Source organism: Enoplosus armatus, chromosome 10, assembly GCF_043641665.1.
Source record: "Enoplosus armatus isolate fEnoArm2 chromosome 10, fEnoArm2.hap1, whole genome shotgun sequence".
Taxonomy (NCBI): Eukaryota; Metazoa; Chordata; class Actinopteri; order Centrarchiformes; family Enoplosidae; genus Enoplosus; species Enoplosus armatus.
The window spans coordinates 24744631-24765028 of NC_092189.1; the positions used below are offsets into that span (position 1 = coordinate 24744631).

A 20398-nucleotide genomic window follows, 5' to 3' on the forward strand; every position below is an offset into this window, starting at 1 on the left:
CCCCTGGTCGAACCCGAGTCGGGATATGTAAGGTTTTAGAGCGGAATCGTCAGCAGGAACGAGCTAACTCTATCCCTCTGTGCTGTTTCTATTGTTTTCCAGCGGACAGGCAGGTCCACGCCGCCATCTTGGAAACTTTCTCTTTTTTTCCATCAGCGACAGCAGGAATGTCCTTGCTCCCGCCTCGCTGATGATTGACAGCAGAGACAGCCAATAAAGAGCGGATATTTGAGGACAACTTGGTGATTCAACGGTTATGTGCAACAAGGAATCATGACAAATCTGTCGGAAGTAATGAATAACTGACAACAAAAATAAGCAACAAAAGTATTTTTCATTGTTGGTGATCAAATTGCAAATTGTCCCCGCCTCCATAATGATTGACAGTAAGACTGTAAAGTAAAAAGCCAAATCCCGCCCACTTCCGGGTTAGCTTCCGTTCCAGTAGTTCTCAGTTATATGTGTATTTAGCATTTAATTGTTTATTTGATTGCTCATTCTGAAAAGTTTAAATATAACACTGGTACTTTCCCTCCATATTACAAATTACATTGGTAACTAGAAGCCCATTCCCGCAAGGAAAAGAGGAAAAAAAACATTAAATGTTTAGAAATTAGAAAAATGAAAATACTCATGTGAAGTCCATTGTGAGCTGCAAAATTATGACTTTTTTTAAGACATTATAAAAAAGAAAGTCAAAATTAGGAGACACTAAGTCAATTTTTTTACTTAAGTGTTATTGACTCAACACGTCATGGGACACATTTCTAACTTAGTTAACTTAAAGCTGTAATTTTGACTTTGAATTTTGACATGAAAATGTAGTCTCATGATTTTGACCTTGCAAGTGTTCAACCAAGTGATGGAGATCAGTCAGGGTGAATCAAGTACAACTAATTTTAGTTTATCTTACATTTTATTTTATTGAAAAGCTAAGGAGATTTAAGGTGTAAGATAAGAGCTTCGGTTCCCAGTGGTCGAAAGAAACTAAGTACATTTATTCAAGTACTGTACTTATGAATGCTTTTGAGGTACTTTGACTTTGGCAATTTTATGCTACTTTATACTTCCACTTCACTACATTTATCTGACAGCTTTAGTTACTCTACAGATTGAGACTTTGCAAACAAAACATGTGATCAATCTATAAAATGATACTGTGCTACAGATGAAACTATCCGACAGTATATGTAGTTAAAATGAGCTCCACCTCCACCAGCTGTAACATTAAAATGTAATTTACATGTTAAAGCATCAGTAATAATATTCCAATAATATATGTAATAATATAACGCTCTGAAAGGGACCAGTCTGCGCAACAAGTACTTTTACTTTAATATTTCAAGTACATTTTGTTTGTAGTTTGTAATTCCCTTTGACTCCATGGTTTGGTCTAAACATCTATCAGCCTCACCTGAAAAGTGAATGTGAGACACATAAATAAAAACACTCTGAAGCCTCTTGTTCAGTTTCCATTTGGCCTTTTTATTCATCAAAACAAATGTTGACTGCATGTCCACACACACACACACACACACATCGGGCTCCATCATCACAGTATTTCTATTCAAAGTAGGACCTTCGTGTGGTGTGGCAGCAGGTCCATCTCTCTACATAGTGTGTACATCAGAAACAGGCTGGGCCAACAGTTAAGTTTAGTTCAAACACAATGTCAACAAAATAAAAAGTACAGAGTTACAGAGTCATGTAAAGTTTCACCAGCAGATACAGTGTTCAGTCTACAGTCTGTTAGCTAGGCAGCTTCAGCCGGACACGACCGGAGAAAACAAAAATCATCAGGAGGGAGACGAAGGAGAGTCTGAAGCCAGTGCTGGGAATGCAACACTGCTGCTGCAGGCCATTTGTCCTAAAGCATCATATTCTGACAGCAAGGGAAAAAAATAAAAGGCTAAAAGCAGCAGAGCTTACAGCCAAAACTGAACTAGCTTGTGTTTACCATAAGAGGAGAAAAATAAAGGTTAAAGGTCACCTGACATGGAAGCGGGCACCTCCAGTTCACCTCGAGGCCCAAAATCTGAACTCACTGACAAACACATCAGACTCCTAAAACTCATCAGTTCTGGCCTTTTCCCCGCAAACCATTTACTAGTCAACCGCCTGTCAAAACCCATCAGCCAATCACTACAGAGCTTGCTCATCATTGGTGGTTAGAGCCAATCCTGACCTGAATTAAATGGACAGAAAACAGACCTTTGACAGAAGACGTTTAGCTGTTTAACCATCTGGAAAACTGAAGTATGATACAACAAGGACAGAAACAGACACGTAAACAGTCACTTCATGGACACAAGACGGGACTAATTCAGTTATTCTTCTTAACACTTTCAGATTCACAAAACCAGTTTTATTTCAGATTTTTAAGGTGAACTCTCCAAACTGTTTACTGACACCACAGAGAGGGAGCACGCTCGCTCGCTCACATTGAAGTAGAAGCCGGAAAGTCTTACGCCGTCTCATTTCTTCAGCACAATAATCCTCAGATGACTTCATGAGGAATAAAAAAAACAACACATAACTGGTACGGATGTTGAACCCAAGTTTGCATCTTTACAGGCAAAGTTCATGGAGCCATTTCTCATGTGTTGTTTTCTTGTGATCACAAAATCCTTCGCACAGATTTACTACAAGCAGATAAAAATGTCATCCTGTTGGTGGCGCCAGAGGAAAGGTCAGGGGTCACGACATCACTGATGTAACTCTGGTCAGTGGTTTGTTGAGATACTTTGCTCAGGATTCAAGTGTTGCTTTCCATACTACTGTAACTTGCCAGACGCTTTCTAGCCATTAGCTGGTTTGTAGGTGCCATTCCTTAGCCTGTAACAGAGGTCATGTGACCAGCAGCGGACAGGAAGTCGTCAGGCAGCAGCAGATGATGACAACAAAACTAGTTCAAGTTATAATCTCTACGATTTCAGTTCTGAAAAAAAACAAGTTTCTGTTTTGTCTCAACTCAAGGTCCACTTACTAGATTTTTCCAGAGCTTTCAACCTCATCTCACAGTCTTCCATCAGCAGACTCAGTATGGAACTTCTGTCAAGGATGAACTTTTGGCACAACTGATAAAGTCTCATCCCTCGATGAAGACCCTGAGGTGTGGTTGAAGCTCAGAAAAAGCTAGTAAGTGCACCTTAGTCGAGATTATTTTGTCAAAATGATATTTCCAAAGTCAAGAATGAACTTTCATGCTCAAGTGCCATCTCTTTTAAACATGGGGCTAAACTCTGACATAGATTCAGGATTCATGTACAGTAGAAGGGCGTCTGTGATTGGTGGAGGTCTGGTGGTGTTGTGGTGCCGCAGGTGGACAGGTATGAGATTAAGCGCCTGAGTTTTTCCCTTAGTGCCCTTTTCTTTTCATATGGGGTTGATGAAAGAGGGACTGGGTGTCTGTCCACCTGCTGACACGACAGGTTTTAAGTCCAAACAAAGACGACAACAGCTTGAACTTGAAATGGTACGCACCAATAGAAACAAGAAGGTAAAGAAAAGCAGAAAAAACCCGGAAGTACAGGGATTTCCCTTACAACCATCATTCTGAAGCTGAGATGTTGGTTGAGAAACCAGCTCAGATCCTGGTTTTGTCTCTGCCTGGGAGGCAGACTGGAGGAGCTAACCAGTGATACGAGCTGCCGTCATGTTTGTTTGGACTGAAATCTCAAAGAAAGAAGGAGCGAAAACCTTCTATCTCCAAAGCGTCACAAGCCTGTTCTGTTCACAACTACAACTGGAGATATGAGGTTTTCATATGCTGTGAACATATGCTCATCTGCTGCTGCCAGTAACCCTCAACGCGCTGACTCAACTCTTCTGACTGAGAAATGCTCAGTGTGCAAAGCCAGGACCGGTCTGACAAGGTCCACCTCAGTGCCAGGTAACAAACACCTGTCACTCACCTTTAACTGACAACTACATGCAGTTAAATCCAGCTCCAGCTCCGGCTCTCCCCCCCTCTCCCCCTCTCTCTCTCCAACCATTTAAAGCTCTATGGTCTGACCCGGCTGACCTCTGACCTCCCGCTGCCATCAGGACAATAAAACAACAGTAGAAACACTGAGGAGACGCGTTCAGGGGAGAAAACATGAGCACTGTGTTCCCAGTGGTGCTAACAAGGAGCTGACTGCTTTAGAACTAAAAACACTTAAATGACAAGAAAATGAGGGATGAAAAAGGAAGAAAAGTGTGACTTAGTTTTTTAAATATTAGCACGTTGCCTGCTGTGGCAAATCACTAAATTGGGGATCACTTTAGGATGCTAGCTAGCTAACTTATAAAATCTAGGAAGGCTAATGAGCCAACTGTTAGTAGGTGAATTAGCTTTTAGCAGGCTAATTAGCTAGTTGTGGATGAGTAAATTACATTATTTATGGGCTTGTTAGCAGCCCACCGTTAGGATAATAGGCAGTTTGTAGTCCAAATGCGATGACAGTAGGCTACTTTAAAATTGTAGTACAAGTAGCCAAATTACTACCAAGTTGCTCATGAGCCAATTAGCAGGCTAGGAGACAAATTAGCAACAATTATGGTAGGTTAATTCCCTGACCATTTGTAGGTTAATCATTTTCCAGACTCCCAGACAGCTAATAACTCTAAATAACTGTTAGCAGGTGAATTTGTGTGTTGCTTACAAGCTAGTTGCTAGCCTGCCAAACTAGACAGTAGTTGGAAAGTTAATCACAATGTTCGTGGGCTAGCAGCCTGTTGGTAGGCTAATTGGCAGGAAGCTGGTTACTTCAGATTGTTGGCTAGCTAGTGACTGTTGATAGCCAAATCATCTGCCTGTCAGTAGACTGGCAAATTATCTATAGGCTATTGAACAGGCTAATTAGCAAGACTTTTGGTTTTATTTCCTTGACCATTTGTATCGTTAGCCTGACTGTTGTTAGCCTAATTAGCAGTCTGGTGGTAGGCTGTTTAACAACGTTTGGCATTCCCTGACTATCTGTAGGATAATCCTAACTGTTCATGTCTTAATTATTAGGCTAATTAGCAGTCTATTAGTGGCCCAAGCAAAATCATGGTAGGTTACATCAGATTGTGGGCTAACTAGCAGGTGTTGATAGCCAAATATCCATCTGTCAGGAGACTAATTAGCAAGTTGCTGAGGGCTAATTAGCAGGCTGTTGGTAGGCAAGGGCATTCGCTAGCTCAGGGTAGTGCTGGGTGGTGGGCGGTGCTTCGGACGGGACAGGACACGTCGATCCCGTCGTGGGTTTGAGTCTGCTCAGGTGTTGTTAAGGAATGATGCAGGAAGTTTTAGTTAATCTCAGTTAATCTCTTTCAAAAACAAAAATCCTTTAATCACGTTAACTCAGTCCTGTTCATACTGGAATCATAATCATCATCATCATCAGGCGTCCATATTGGAGGTCTTGATTAGTTTCCTGTCGGCTTTGCTGCTTCCACGGGTTCCATTTAGGCTTCATCACCTTGGAGCAGAGGAGTAGAACGGGAGGGGGTAATTTAGGGAAAAGGGGGGGGTGGGGGGTGTTGAGGTCAGGGTTGTGGGTTCAGAGATATCAGTCCCTTCTGACCTTCCTGTTCCTGGGAGATCTCCGAAGAACGTCGTCCTCTAACTTCTACAGGAGAAGAAGAAACAAGAGGTTCAATTTATTCATCCATAAAAACATAACGATCACAGAGCTCCCATCCAAAGCAGAGAAACATTTCAGCTCCATCTTAAAATTACTATATGACTCGCTAACGCATTCTATACTGCGGATATTGTTATATATAAGTATATAAGACATATAAGTGTGATGAAACATTAATTTCCTCAACGTAATTCAGAGAATAATGAGATATCAGGAATTTCATTATTTCAATATTTTTCACTTGTATAACAAATATCTAAATAAACTTCAATATTAACAGTAATATAACAGATTCAGCTCAGTCAATAAGAAGCTTTAAACTATCTGGTTTTACTTCTTTAATAAACTGCTACAAAATATAGAACATGTAAAATAAAAACATCAAATCCTGGTTTTACTTCCATTTATCTGGTGTGACTGTTGAAGTAATGTGTGAGTGCTGCCGGCCACCGGCGAGTTACCATCTGAAAATCCAACTTTTGGTTTTACTTGCTGGTTTTTGACCATTCAGAAGGAAATGCAGCTGATTACACTGATATTAGACTGCAGAAATCTCAGAGTTTTGGCCATAAACAGTTCGTCACAGGAAGAATAAAAACTCTCCTCACCTCGTCGTCTGCTGTCGCCTCCTTCTCTTCCTCCTTCTCCGCTTCCTCTTCCTCTTTCTCTGCAGGACTTTCTTCTCCGTCACTCTTCTCTTCTGCAGCTGAAAGAAAGAAGATTTCGTCAGACCAACAGAGCGCAGAGACACACAGAGGAAATAACAACAAGCATTCTGAAATCTGAACATCGTAGCAACCTGGACTCTTCTCTGCCTCTTCAGCCTCTTCAGCCTTTTCCTCCTCTTCCTCCTCCTCCTCCTCCTCCTCCTTCACGTCGGGCTGAGCTTCGTCCGTCTTCTTGTACTCTGCTGCTGGCGTCGCTGGGCTCTTCTTCTGCAGAACAAACAGGAAAATAGTTCAGTTCGACTTCACAGACGTACAGATTCATAAATCTGCAGCTCACATACTGAAAATGTTAAAAATGTAAAGATACAAATAAAAAACTCCAGTATGGAAACAGAACTGATATCTGAACACTAACAAACAGGTCTGTGTTCCAAAATACAACAAAGTAGTTTTTATCTTTTTACCTGACGTCCTGTTTGCTTTATGTTCGTCTTACATTCCACCACATATTTGAAATCTACACTCTATTTTCTCACCTAAAACATTCTCAGAACTAAATACATCACACAGTAACAGCTGCAGTACATAGGTTAACTTATAGTTGTGGTTTTGGCTGTTGCTGGAGACTGATGGTGTTTCACCAGTGAACACAAGAACACACAAAAACTGCCGTCTAAACTAGAGCACCACAGAAACAGACAGCAGCAGCACAGAGACACAAACACGAAGCTACTCTAACAGCAGCAGCGTTGGTCACCAGGCCTGATGAGGCGGTGGGGGGGCGGTTTGGGCGTCCGGCTTCCTTAAACTCTTCCTGTAAGCTGGTGAGACTCAACTGAACCTGAGCTGATCCTGACGACCTCTGTGGACAGTCACACAAATCAGACTGGGACATCAGCACTGATCACGGGCTGAACAAGCCGGGCATGAAGTGTGATGTAGGAGCTCCTACTTGATATGTCTCATCACTTCATTTCCCTCAAGGCACAAAGATCTAATCTATCCAGCTAATAGTACAGTGTGTGTGTGTGTGTGTGTGTGTGTGTGTGTTACCTTGCCAGTGCAGCAGAAGACGATGATGAGGACAAGAGGTAAAGCCACGGTGAGGACGTAGACGACCCACAGCCACGGACGCTCCTCTGCAGCGTTCAACATCTGAGTTGCCAGCCCGGGCTGCAACGACACAAACAAAAACCTTAAGAAATACACAGGCAAACTCCAACATTTCCCATAATGCACCTGGATATTTGTAAGAAGCTTGCTGTCTCCAAACCATGATGACAGAATGATGTTGTGTGTGGCTTGAAGATGAGTAGTGCTTAACATGAGAACGGACTATTTTTACTGCCCTCTTCAAATCATAATCATGTAGCTGTATTAATCTGAAGCAAAGTGTCCCTGAACGCAGCATCTGCATGTAAAGATCTTCCTGTGGCAGACACAAGCTGTCCGTCTGTCCCGGAGACTCTTATCAACTCCACAACATCTATTTCTGTCTCACACGAGAGACGTGCTTCCTCCAGATGATGACATCATGGCTGAGGTCACTGAGGTTCAAAGCAAACACGTCACGTTTCAAACTTCCAGGGCAGTAAATTTTAAAGTTCTTGTGTTTTTAACTTGAACACTTTGAGAAGCAACACTGAACTTCTGAATGACGTGGAGTATCACTCACACTGAAACATTTGACAAACTAAACCTCATTTGCTGATGTCATATTAATGTGTTTCATCAGTGATGACTAATTTACTTTAGATAAATTATGTGAGTCTTGACAAAGTTTTGTTTAAAGGCAGTTTCACTTCTATACTTTCTGAAGTCTTCTATTCGGTGCAGATTTGACCCACTGACGTCGTGTCTGACAGTAAAGTAAAGCACGAGGTCACTTAAGTTGCTAATGTAGCGTCCTTCCTGCACCCACCTCAGCGGCGCCCTCTGCAGCCTTCTTCAGCCCCCAGCCGTCGGTGGCCCAGCGGTCAGCGGTGTTACGATCGTCAGTGATGAAGAAGTTGTCGAAGAAGATGTCGGAGGTCATGGACCAGAGCTCGAGCCCCACGGCGCTGAACGGAGACATCCTGAACGGGTGCTGGTCCTCGAAGAACGCCGGGTTGGGGATCTTCCTCGGCTTCCAGACGCCCTGAGGACATGAATGTGCTGAAGGTTATTTAGTTCAATGTCTTTTTTGGAAAATGTAATTATCTGGTTTCTAATCCAAACACACCTGCACCTGAACAACTCAGTATGGGAGGGGTTCACTGACGTACCTGGTAGTTGGGGTTGTCAATCATGGGGGACTTCCACTTGCCCTTGTAGTTGGGGTTGTCGATCATCGGTCGTTTCCAGGCGCCGCAGCCGGGGGCGGTCTCACAGGCGGGGTTAGGGACCTGAGGAGCCTCCCATTCGCCGTCCATGTCCTCGTCCCTGAAGGACAGGAAGTACAGACAGACCGTTATCAGAGCGAGACAGACCAGCAGGGGCTGCAGTTTACCGTATTATGAAATGATCGCATTATTCTGGCTTTGATGTGTTGAACTCGTTAAAACTCACCAGTCTTCAGGTTTGACAGCGTCGGGGTCTCCGATGTACTCCGGCTCGTCGTCCAGCCAGCCGTCTGGTTTCACTGCATCTTCATCAGGAACCTGAGCTGGAGCGTCTTCATCCCTGAAACACACACAGACGTTTAACTATAACTGCTGCATGCACACACGGCCACTCAGACTATAGCAGCAGTCCAAACTGGCGGCTCGATGTTATAACGACAGTTTGGAGCAGGAACTTTTTTTCTTGGTGGTAACCGTGGTAACTGACCAGTCTTCGGGCTTGGCGGCGGCGGGGTCCTGGATCTTGGGCCTCTCGTCCCAGTCTTCTGGCTTTTGGTCGTCGGGGTCCTCGATCTCAGCGAGGGGGTTCACGGGGGGGGTCATGTCCGTCAGCAGGCTGCCGCTGTTCACCACCGTCTGATCCACCAGCATCTCAAAGCTGTTGTCAGGGTTCACCACTGGGGGGCGGCACAGAGACAAGTTACACACCTGGACCGTCAATGTGTGTACAGGTGTGTGTGTGTGTGTGTGTGTGTGTGTGTGTGTGTGTGTGTGTACGTTCAGGTGTGTGTGTTTTACCCCGTGTGTACGTGTGTGTGTGTGTGTGTGTGTACATACAGGTGTGTGTGTGTGTTTTAGCCAGTGTGTACACGTGTGTGTGTGTGTGTTTTAGCCAGTGTATACAGGTGTGTGTGTGTTTTTTAGCCAGTGTATACAGGCGTGTGTGTGTGTGTGTATTTTACCCAGTGTATACAGGCGTGTGTGTGTGTGTATTTTACCCAATGTGTACAGGCGTGTGTGTGTGTGTGTGTGTGTGTATTTTACCCAGTGTATACAGGCGTGTGTGTGTGTATATTTTACCCAATGTGTACAGGCGTGTGTGTGTGTGTGTGTTTTACCCAGTGTGTACAGGTGTGTGTTTTACCCATTGTGTACAGGTGTGTGTGTGTGTGTGTGTGTGTGTGTGTGTGTGTGTTTTACCCAGTGTGTACAGGTGTGTGTGTGTGTTTTACCCAGTGTGTACAGGTGTGTGTGTGTGTTTTACCCAGTGTGTACATACAGGTATGTGTGTGTGTGTGTGTGTGTGTGTGTGTGTGTGTGTGTGTGTGTGTGTGTGTGTGTGTGTATTTTACCCAGTGTGTACAGGTGTGTGTGTGTGTGTTTTTTAGCCAGTGTATACAGGCGTGTGTGTGTGTGTGTATTTTACCCAGTGTGTACAGGTGTGTGTGTGTGTGTATTTTACCCAGTGTGTACAGGTGTGTGTGTGTTTTACCCAGTGTGTACAGGTGTGTGTGTATTTTACCCAGTGTGTACACACAGGTATGTGTGTGTGTGTGTGTGTGTGTGTGTGTGTGTGTGTGTATTTTACCCAGTGTGTACAGGTGCGTCTTCTTGTCGGTGTAGTACGTCCTCAGGTCTGCGTCGGGCTTCTTGGCGTGTTTCTCTTCGTACTCTCCAGTTTTGGGGTTTTTGTGTCTGAAGATGAAGTGCAGTTTGTAATCTTCTCCACATTTGTCGGGTCCGAACATGATGGTGTACGGAGTTTTATCCACAAACTGGTCCTGAGGAAACACACAAGGACTACATTTAGTCGCTGGAGGAGTTTTAAGTCTACTTAAATCACAACAAATAAATCCAACATGTTGACTCATATTAAGCCGTCGTTATTTAATCTGTCATCAGCAGTGGTGGAAGTATTTAGATTCAGTAAAAGTAGCACACACTGTAAAAATACTCTGTTACAAGTACAAGTCCTGCATTCGAGCTAATTTTAACTACCAATACTTTATATAAGTTACTATTTGGTAGTTTAACCCATCTGTATGTACAGATGGGCGGCAAGTATAAAATGTAATAATCAATAATTAATGCACGAGCTGTTCAGTTCACCAGAAGATAAAACATTCTTGATGTTTTGAATCTGCTGGAGCGACAACGTTCTGCAGATGATGAGAGTCAGAACCATCTTAAACAAAATGTTACATTTTTTAAGTTCCCAAATTTGAAACTGGACTATTTCAAAACTGCAATTCATTAGCGTATGTTGGTGCACGTTTGTGTCATTTTTCAACAGCTAATTATAGTTTCAACTCGTGAACAGTGTCTCAGAGTACTCATTGAGTTTGGGTATTAATATACGCCAACAAGTACAGTAACGAGCAGAGAGTCAAACTGACCAGGTCCAGGTCGGGAGTCTGGGTCAGCAGCTTGATGTAGGCGCCGCCGCAGTCGATACCTGCCTGGAAGTTCACCTCGTACCTGAACACAGACAGACAGATGAGACGATGTAAAGGCCTGAAAGATAAAAGCCGTCAGTAAGACCGGCGAGCAGAGGAAAGTCGTTCTTACTGGAGGATGAGGGGCTTGGAGTCAAAGGTGAAAGGTCGCAGCAGCTGGGCTGAGATGGCGTGATGTTTGGCTCGAGACTTCAGGACCAGACCTTTATCACCAGGCAGCTTACTGTCCATCATCTCCTCCACCGCCCATTTACCTGTTAACGTCATCATCATCATCATCATCATCATCATCATCATCATCATCATCATCATGTCTCTGTCAACAACTACAACCAGGAGACACCGTTTCCTAAATCAAATCAGGTGTGTATCCTTAGTACGGCGGCCATTTTGGGACACCTCAGCTCTACACTGTCAAACTTGGCTCAACTTTCTAAGCTGGACTCAGCAGGACTGTGTGCCTGCAGTTAGTATATAGAGCTGGTCTCTAAATACTAACTGCAGGCACACCTCATGTTGTAACGCTACATGCGTGTCACATGAAGTCATTATAGATCTGTACCTACCATCATACTTTGCGATGTCTTCGTCGGTGTCCTCCTTCTTGGCGCTGGACAGCACCCAGCTGAAACCAACAGACAGGAAGTCCAGTTACCAACACACCTGATCAAAGAGGACTCAGAGTCCAGCTAGCGGGTTTTGCATCTCCAAAAAAACACTATGGACATCTTTTGTCTCCAATATTTTAAGAAAATCGTCCGCATTTATTAACACTTTATTGGTCGCCTAAAAGAAAAAAAAGCTTTGAGTCTTGCACATGCTCCCAAAGCAACCAGGTGTGAGTAACATGCGCTCACCCGTCAAGCGTCCCCCGGTCAAAAGACTCAGCAATGAAATGTTCCCCCATCGGCTCCGGAGCCTTGTAGGTCACCTGGACACAAAGAGGAAGAAGAAGGAAGTTAAAGATACAGCAGAATCCCGACCGTCTTACATGTTCTCTCTTCACAGTGACACAACACTTACAGAACGGATTTAAATAATGTGGTCAAACTGGAGTTAACTGGTAAAAAGAGACTTCAGTTTTCAGACCAGTAAAACACAGCTTCAATCAAGCAATTGTTTAGATAATCTAAAATTTCAGGATTTGTTGAAAAATGAGTGTTGAAAAAATGAAAACAGGTTTATTTGTTCTCAAATTGAAATCTGTTGTGTTTTTGGTGGTTTCCAGAGTGAATGCAGGGCAGTAGATCAGCAGGTCAGTTCACTGTTATCAAACTGACCTCCTGATTTGGCTGGTTCATGAGTAACAGACACTTCCTGGGAAACATTCAAAAAGACCTCCTCATGGAGATAAGAGCAGCGCAGCGTTTCAGACGCCCTCCATTCAGAAAGACTCCACAAAATAAACTCCAACAGGAGAATAAATCATCCATGTAAAGGTCAGTATTTCTTTTAAAACTAAAAGTCCTTAACTATTTTTGTCGTTTCATATAACTGCAATTAAAGCACCCAACAAATTCAAAAACATTTCATTTTTCTCACAGAACACAAACTGTTTCATGATGTTAAATGTCTTCTGGTTCTTCTGTTCCACTCAGATCTACAAGTCCTGTCATCATGTCCACTTAGTACCACATCTACTACAGTAGTACTACATCTACTACAGTAGTCTTATAAGTTACAGTTTGCAGCCTTACCTTCGGCGTAGGAGGAGTTTTCGGAGCAGGTGGAGCCTCGTCCTGCATGTCCCCCTCCAGCTCCTCCAGCTCCTCCTCCTCAGCTCCGTTCAAACCCAGGTCCAGCTCGTCCTCCACGTCCACGTCGTCACCCAGAACGTCCTCAATCAGGTCCTCAGCCTGAGAGACAGGGGCCAAACTGAGGCAGAGGAGGCCTGCTGCCAGAAGAACGAATAACCCGACCCTCTGATCCATAGTCTGCAGAAAGGGGAGGAGGAGAGAGTGAGCACATCTGGTCCAGCTGTTTGGCTTCATGTTTGTTTTTACTCTCACCAGGACTCGGTTTTTCAGCAAAGTCAGTTTTAATGCTTTAAAGTTTCATTCTAATGAAAGACAAAATGCCATATGTTCTGGTCTTTTAGTTCAGCGTATTTCTTTTTGCATCTCAAACTGCATTTTGTTGTATATTCCATCATAAACACAGTATATAAAAGGAAACTCTTCATTATGATAATTACACCAACAGCTCATGATGATTGTTCTCATCTAAAATCAGACCAACACTCTTTCATTATAAATCTAGGAAAGGAAATTACTTCATGTTTGAGGCTCACAGTAAAACGTCTTGGTCCTGATCCAGCTAACCCCAGGTTAGGTTTAAGAACTTGTTGCTATGACAACAGCTTCAGATTCATTTGAAACCAGCTTCAAAGAGCCGGTCCCAGGTCTGGTCTGAAAGCAGCCAGCAGGACGTCCTCGTGTTGATGTTTCACAACTGTTCAAAGTCTCCGTGGACATGTATAAAAATAGATCCAACTGCACTTCACAACTCTGTATAGTGTCTCTCCATCATTAACACACACACACGGCAGGTGTTGCCCTGGCACCCATCTATCGCCATGGTAACCAACCAGCACCCACAGGACACGCAGCCTCAGCTCTGTAAACCTTAATAAGATTACACCCCGTGGGATTACTGCAGCACCCCACAACACACACACACTTTACCCTGCACATAAACACAGTGGAGTCTGGAGACTGCAGGCTACTAATCACACACACACACACACACACACACACACACACACACACACACACACACACACACACACACACACACACAGACACACAGACAGACAGACAGACAGACAGACAGACAGACAGAGAGAGAGTGGGGGGTTGTCACGTTCAGATTTATAGACCTGCGGCAGTATTACACACACTTCCTATTTACAGGTAAATAAAGGCGAGATGCATCTACAGAACACGTCAGGGTTTGATTTGATAACTGATCACGAACATTTAGACATTATCACACTCAGTATTCACTCATCAGTCACTGAACTGTAGATACAGTTCATACTTTACAGTTGACCACCTACAGCTTCTAAACCCTTATTAGACTGACCCATCAGGAGTTAGTTAAATAAAGTTTCAGGAGCTTCAATTCCATGTGGCGATGCTCTCCAGCTTCTCTTTGGCTGATGGGGGGGCACACGTCTCCCTTTCTGCAGTAATCATGTTTTCCACAGATGATCCAGTTACTCAGCGGGCTGATTTTAAAACCATTATACATACAGCATCCTCACTGCACTTCCAAAACAGGCTGTTTAAAGAATAACCTCATGCAACACAAAGTGTGTATACATTATGTATATAATATCATGTCTTCTTGATCTGTAAAACCTGATCCAGCAGTTCTCTGGTCTTCCACCTGCTACACATCTCACTCAGCAGACTGCCAGGCTAATCAGATTAACCTGCAGGATTAGCATGCCGGGCTAACAGCCCGGCAGTGTAGAGGGGAGTGTGACAACCAGCATTAGCTGTTAGCTTAGCATCACAGGCGTCTAGCTGGCGCCCACATGGCGTTTGAAGGAATTAGCTGGGGAGCCACAGAGGAGGTGGTGGAAATATTACATTTCCTTTAAAAGTGTACATTTTGTTTATACAGACGTGTTAGTACAACAGTGGGCACAAACACATCTGAAGACACCGCCGGCTCTGGGAAACTAATGATTCATCGTTAAGGAAAATAATCCCCTGCAGCCCTGATGAACTCCGATAAAGTTCCCGATACTGGACTTGTCTTTGTGTTGTTTTGTAAATCCTCCTGTCTGTGGCTCTCAGCTCACAACCCATTGGTTCCTATTGAAGACGTAAATCTTTAAAACACAAATATATCGTTTCATTTAGGGCTCAACTGAGGAAATAATTGGGATTTCCAAAATTACGATTAAATTTGGTTTAAATTCTCTATAAATCACACTTGAGGCTTGTGTTTAAAACGATGATTAAAGTATAAAAAGGATGACTTGCTCAACCTTAATTTGATGAGTTTTTACAACTATTAAAAACACAATGGAGCTCTTCAGCCCGGAGGAACACCAGCACTATGGTTTCCCTACATCCTGTCTAAGTAGTGAGCTTTTAGAGGCTCTCCGATTGGCCGATAAAACAACATCCACTCTTAATCAGTTCTGTGAAACCAGCTGAAGTTGCTGTTATCCACCCAGACGGACAGCAGCAGCGGAGGCCTGCAGTTACAGTTACAGTCAGTTAATCTGATATTAGAGTCAGTTTAGCCTGCAGGACATCTGCTGCTCCTCTGATTCACCGTCTGATGGCCAAACTGGTTTCTAACTGGGTTTGATAAGGAGACAGTGCTCTGCTCTGTAGCACCAAACATGGAAACGCTAACTTAATATTTATTGAATGTTTCTTATCTTCATCAGTGAAATGTGATCAGTCTAAGTGAAAATGTCCATCACAGTTTCAAGGAGACGCCTTCAAATGTCTCAACAGTCTAAAACCCAAAGATACTCAGTTTACCGACATATAAAACTGGAGAAGCTGAAACTACCAAAACATAACGGAAATGATCAATCATCAATAGTTTTCTCTCAATCATCTAATCGATTGGCCAATTGTTTCATCTTTACGATAATATATTAGTGGCACCAATGTTTGGTCTGATTATTAGTCTTGTGTACTTATTAGGATGTTCCTCAATCAAATCCTAAATTTAGTTCATTCTAGACTTTATTTTAGGATGAAAGATCAAAATCAGCCTAATAAAAATGTGACATCACAACAATATTCCGGAAATGATTATTAATGCTTCTGCAAGATATTTAAATACCAGCAACGACTGATCATGTGGATGTGATGAATCAGCAGGTAAATGTATTTATCATTAATCATTTTACTCCACTAGAACATCTTCCGGTGTTTAAGACTAAATTTAAGCCTTTTGGTATTTAAACCAAAGTGTGAGATGACACAATATCTAGTGTATAACTGATGATGCATCACCAAAGTCTGCTGTGTGTTATTGTAAGTTCTTGTCTGGCTTTGCTTCGGGAAAATATTAACCACAGATTCATTTGAGAAAATGTTTCCTGTTAAAATGTACTTTTTTCCAGGCCTTTCTGGGCGCGGAGATGATTTAAAGTACGGTACTGTGAGCAGTGTAATCAGCCGACAGGACGGGCAGGTTTCCATTTCAACAGAAACAAACGGGGGGGGGGGGGGGCGGGGAATATAAACACCGAATGACGGACTGCCTTTCTCAACTACTTTGAACACCGTATATGCTGCTGTTAAATATCACAAATATGAGTCAAAGATGCTTTTAAATTGTCTTCTCTTCCTGCATATATAACATTCTGGGGCTGAATAATAAAATGTGATAGTTACTGATATTTTGTTGTTATTAGAAACTGTTTTTTAAACATTATTATTATTAACAGGGGTTTATCCTGACACACTGGTCACAATGACATTTTCTAAAAACTACATCTTCAGATCAACAATTAGTAAATGTGTCGTTACTGAGCAGGTTTTCAAACACAAATTGCAAAATGCTTATTCAAGACTAAATACTTAATTTACTTATTAATTCAAGCCTTATCGATTATCATTTAGCCAAAGTGATAAATGTTCCCAGCATTTCTATCAAGTTAAATGAGATCATAAGATTACAAGATAAGACAGCAACGACGCTGTCATCAAATGTGCAGACGTACCTTCAGGCTTGTATAATTCCCCCCCGGGGATCGATAAAGTATCTCTGATTCTGATTCATACTTCAGCAAACTTACAACAGAAGCAGCAACGCGACTCAAATAGTGGATTTATTTGTGACTTTAAAGTCCAAATGTTTTTACATTCAATGATTTCGAAGGTTGTGGTCCATGCAAAAAACCTTCTTAGTCATTTTAAAATTAAGCTTAAGATCCCGAGTGCTGCCATCTAGTGTTTACATTTTGCTCAGAAACTGGGGGGTCAACTGTCGTCAGTCATTTGCCGGACTGTAACCGCAGAGCTGGTTTCTATGAATGACTTCAGATCAGCGCGAGTGGCAGTCCAACACATCGCCCTGAGAGAAACCAGCAGGTTAAACTGGTCAGGCCGCTTCACCTGGCAGACTGGATCCAATATGAGGCCATGAATCAAACATTACAGCCGACTGACACATGGACCTGGTTCTGGCTTTGTAAAGGCTTGGAGTTTTAGACTATAACAGTCTTAGAAAAGTGCCTGAAAGCAACAGAAACGCACTCATTAGGACTCATTAGCGATCAATCGATTAGTCGACTTCAAGTTGAGTCCCGTTGGGGTTCTGGTGAAACCTGGATCCAGACCTTTAAGTCTATTCAAACTGATGTTGAGCATGAAGTCAGACTGAATGATGGAAGTTTTGGGGACAGCCGTTGTCAGCCATCATTAGTCAACATAATAAGGATAATGCACCAAATCCTCTGAGCGCAGCGAGATCTCCAAATGTAAACAATTCATTTCCTAAACATTAACATCAGCCAGTAAGTTCATCAATAATTAACTGCAGGTATATATTCAACGGGGGGTTGCTGTGTGTGTGTGTGTGTGTGTCATCCTTCAGAAGGATGGAGATGTTCTTTATTTTAGATGTTATTAACCATTAACAACTGCTTAATTTTCATTTTCTCACTTTAAGTAGTTTCTCATATTTCTTACATGTACTCGTTTGATTCGACACTTCACTGAACTGATGTTAATACTACTGTTAAAATACTAGTAAAGAGTAAAATATGAAACTGAAATCAAAGCCATAGTTTTAAAGGCTGCAAAAGGCAGGAAATATCTTGTGCCTGATTTCAGTGCAGAAACGAATCACACGATTGACAGAAAAGTAACCGCCAACTGATCTGATGATCAATTGATCACCAAGTAAAAATGCCAAACCTTCTCCAGTTGAAGGATTTCCTGCTTTTCTCCGTTTTATATCATTTTAACTGAATACCTTTGGGTTTTTGACTGATGTTTGGAGAGGACAAGACATGTGAAGACATCTCCTTGGAATGTGGTAAATCATGGTGAACGTTTCTAAACATTTCCTCAAATTTCAAAAGTGAATGATTAATCAAGATCACTACTTGACTCAAATAATCATTAGTTGCAGCCCCATACCATTTTAGCCTGACATATTTGGCTATCGTCAAAAATGTCGGCATTTCCAACACAATTTTAAATAAAGTTCTGTGTGTTTGAACAACATTTGGTTGCAGAACATAGGTTTGTAATGATGGAGCCTCTGGTGGCTTCTAGTTAACATGCTAACTGAGCCCTGACACACACTCATTCACTGGTTTCTAACAGAATGTCCTTTACATCGCTTTGTCTTAACAATCCATTAAGCTCCTCCAAGTGTCCCCACAGGAACAGCCGTTACGAACACGGTTGAGTTAGCTAGCTTAGCTTCGATGCTGATTACGAAATAACTGTCAGTGTAAGTCAAGATCTGAGCCAAGTAAACTTCAGCTTTCTTGTAAGAGACACAATCAGGGGTTTATTCACCTGGACAAAGGTAGTCTCACTGGAATACATCGCTAAATATTTCTATGTGTGAGTAAAATAGACGTTAGAAGAGGCCAAGGCAGCATGCTAACTGGCTAGCTGAATTCACCTGTAGTTAATTAGCCTCAGTTAGCCACTCAGCCAAATGCTAACAGCATGCTGGAGACACGGTGCTTTATTTTTAACGGCTAAAAGCGGACGTTATCTAAATAATTAGTGCACAGACAGTATAAATAAACCGACATTTCACAGAAAACATTACAGTCCTGTTGTGTTTCCCTGTAAAAAGTGACATTTATCGGGCTCTTCACTCACCTCCGGCTTGCCGATGTGACCGCCTGGGAACTACTGAGGAGGGTCACGTGCGATATTGGAGGGCAGAAACCGCCTTCCCCTGTCGCTGATTGGTCACTGAGAGCGAATATTTGACGTTTCCTGTCAACTGTCAAGAGCTGATTGGTCGAAGGAAAATCTCGGTCGAACTGGACAGTGCCCGCCCCCTGGAGCTGAACCTCGTGGACAGCGATGATTGGTCGAGCTGTCAGGGGAAATGTGCGCTGATTGGTTGTAGTGAGGCTGATGAAAAGTCCTGCTGGCAGAGATTGAAACGGATTTTATCGCCAACAGAGTAAAGTACTGTAATAATAATATACTGCTTTACATAGCGAATATATGAAGCATTATAAACAATAATGATAATAATAATAATAATAATGAAGACACTTCGTATTTTATTTTGTTTTGTGAACTCCATATGTGGTATTTGCAAGAAAGAAGATAAAATATAGTGTTCAAGTAGTGTACCCAGTACAGTTTGAGAGTACTAGGATTTACATTTACATTTACACTACATCACTGTGGAAAATGCTACTTCACAACATGTCTGATAGCTCTTCACTTGTTAGAGCCTGTACCTATGAAACTGCAGATGAGGCAGTGGTTGTACTGGGCCACTTCCAGTCAATGTGTCTAATAACATATATATAATATAATAAATAGTTCCAGTTTGTCCATTCCTGTTTGCGTTTCCACGACATGTGAAGAACCATGTACTCAGTGGTGGAATGTAACTAACCAAGTACCAACCTCCGGGTCTGAAAAGTGAAGCCTGCATTCTTTCTAATGGCCAGCAGGGAGCGACTCCACTGGTCCGATTGTATAGAAGTCTATGAGAAAATGACCCGACTTCTCACTTGATGTATGACCTCAGTAAACACTTTCCTCATGAGTTTATGGTCTGAGGCACTAGTTTCAAGTCTTCTGCATGATGTTCATTTGATAAATTACGGTGCCATTTAGAGTAAAATAGACGATAATGCAAGGTATGCTTTAGGGCAGGGCTACCTTGTGACTGACAAGTTGTTACCATGACGACCTGTCAATCAGGATAGAGGCGTCCTGTTGTACTATAAGACACTCTAGGAGTCGGCTGTTCATTTTTTCCCGATGAGTACATTTACAAGCTAACTTTGTTAGCGGTTACTTCGCACGGCGTAGCCAGGAGCCAGGTGCAGTCCTCCAGGTGTGTCCAGGTGTCCTCAGGTTCTCAGATCCTCAGCTCCATCCTCTCGTCCAAATATGGTCACTTCTGGTTCCAAAAAACCAACATCAGGAAGGCCAAAATGCCAAACTGGACGCTTCAAAACGGTAGTCCACAAACCAATGGGGGACGTCACAGATGCTACGTCCTCTTCTTTTACACAGTTAACATGTCTCTAATATTGATGCATCAGTATTAATAGTCTAATAATGTCAGAGTGAATCAGATATCGGTCACAGGAGACATTTTACTGTACAACAAGTACTTTTACTACATGAAGCTGATAA

At 42.6% G+C, this 20398-nt stretch overlaps 1 protein-coding gene across 1 annotated transcript; it reads right to left on the reverse strand.

The window, feature by feature from the left end:
• Positions 1 to 1461: 1461 nt before the first annotated feature.
• canx (calnexin) lies at positions 1462 to 18900 on the reverse strand. Its single transcript, XM_070912923.1, has 15 exons — positions 18887 to 18900; positions 12755 to 12991; positions 11915 to 11988; positions 11624 to 11682; positions 11170 to 11311; positions 10998 to 11079; positions 10190 to 10382; positions 9089 to 9278; positions 8828 to 8941; positions 8545 to 8701; positions 8202 to 8417; positions 7334 to 7453; positions 6412 to 6547; positions 6221 to 6318; positions 1462 to 5597 (listed from the first exon to the last, which is right to left on the reverse strand). The coding sequence occupies exons 2-15, from the start codon at positions 12986 to 12988 to the stop codon at positions 5538 to 5540; spliced, it is 1875 nt and encodes a 624-aa protein (XP_070769024.1). The 5' UTR covers positions 12989 to 12991; positions 18887 to 18900; the 3' UTR covers positions 1462 to 5537.
• Between the last annotated feature and the right edge of the window lie 1498 nt (positions 18901 to 20398).

Excerpts from the sequence above, each read along its gene's own strand:
- canx (XM_070912923.1), bottom strand. The coding sequence starts at position 12,988 with ATGGATCAGAGGGTCGGGTTATTCGTTCTTCTGGCAGCAGGCCTCCTC. Across the intron at positions 11,080-11,169 it reads TCCAAGCCCCTCATCCTCCA|GTACGAGGTGAACTTCCAGG; the intron begins GTAAGAACGACT and ends GTCTGTGTTCAG. Across the intron at positions 6,319-6,411 it reads AGAGGCAGAGAAGAGTCCAG|CTGCAGAAGAGAAGAGTGAC; the intron begins GTTGCTACGATG and ends TCTTTCTTTCAG.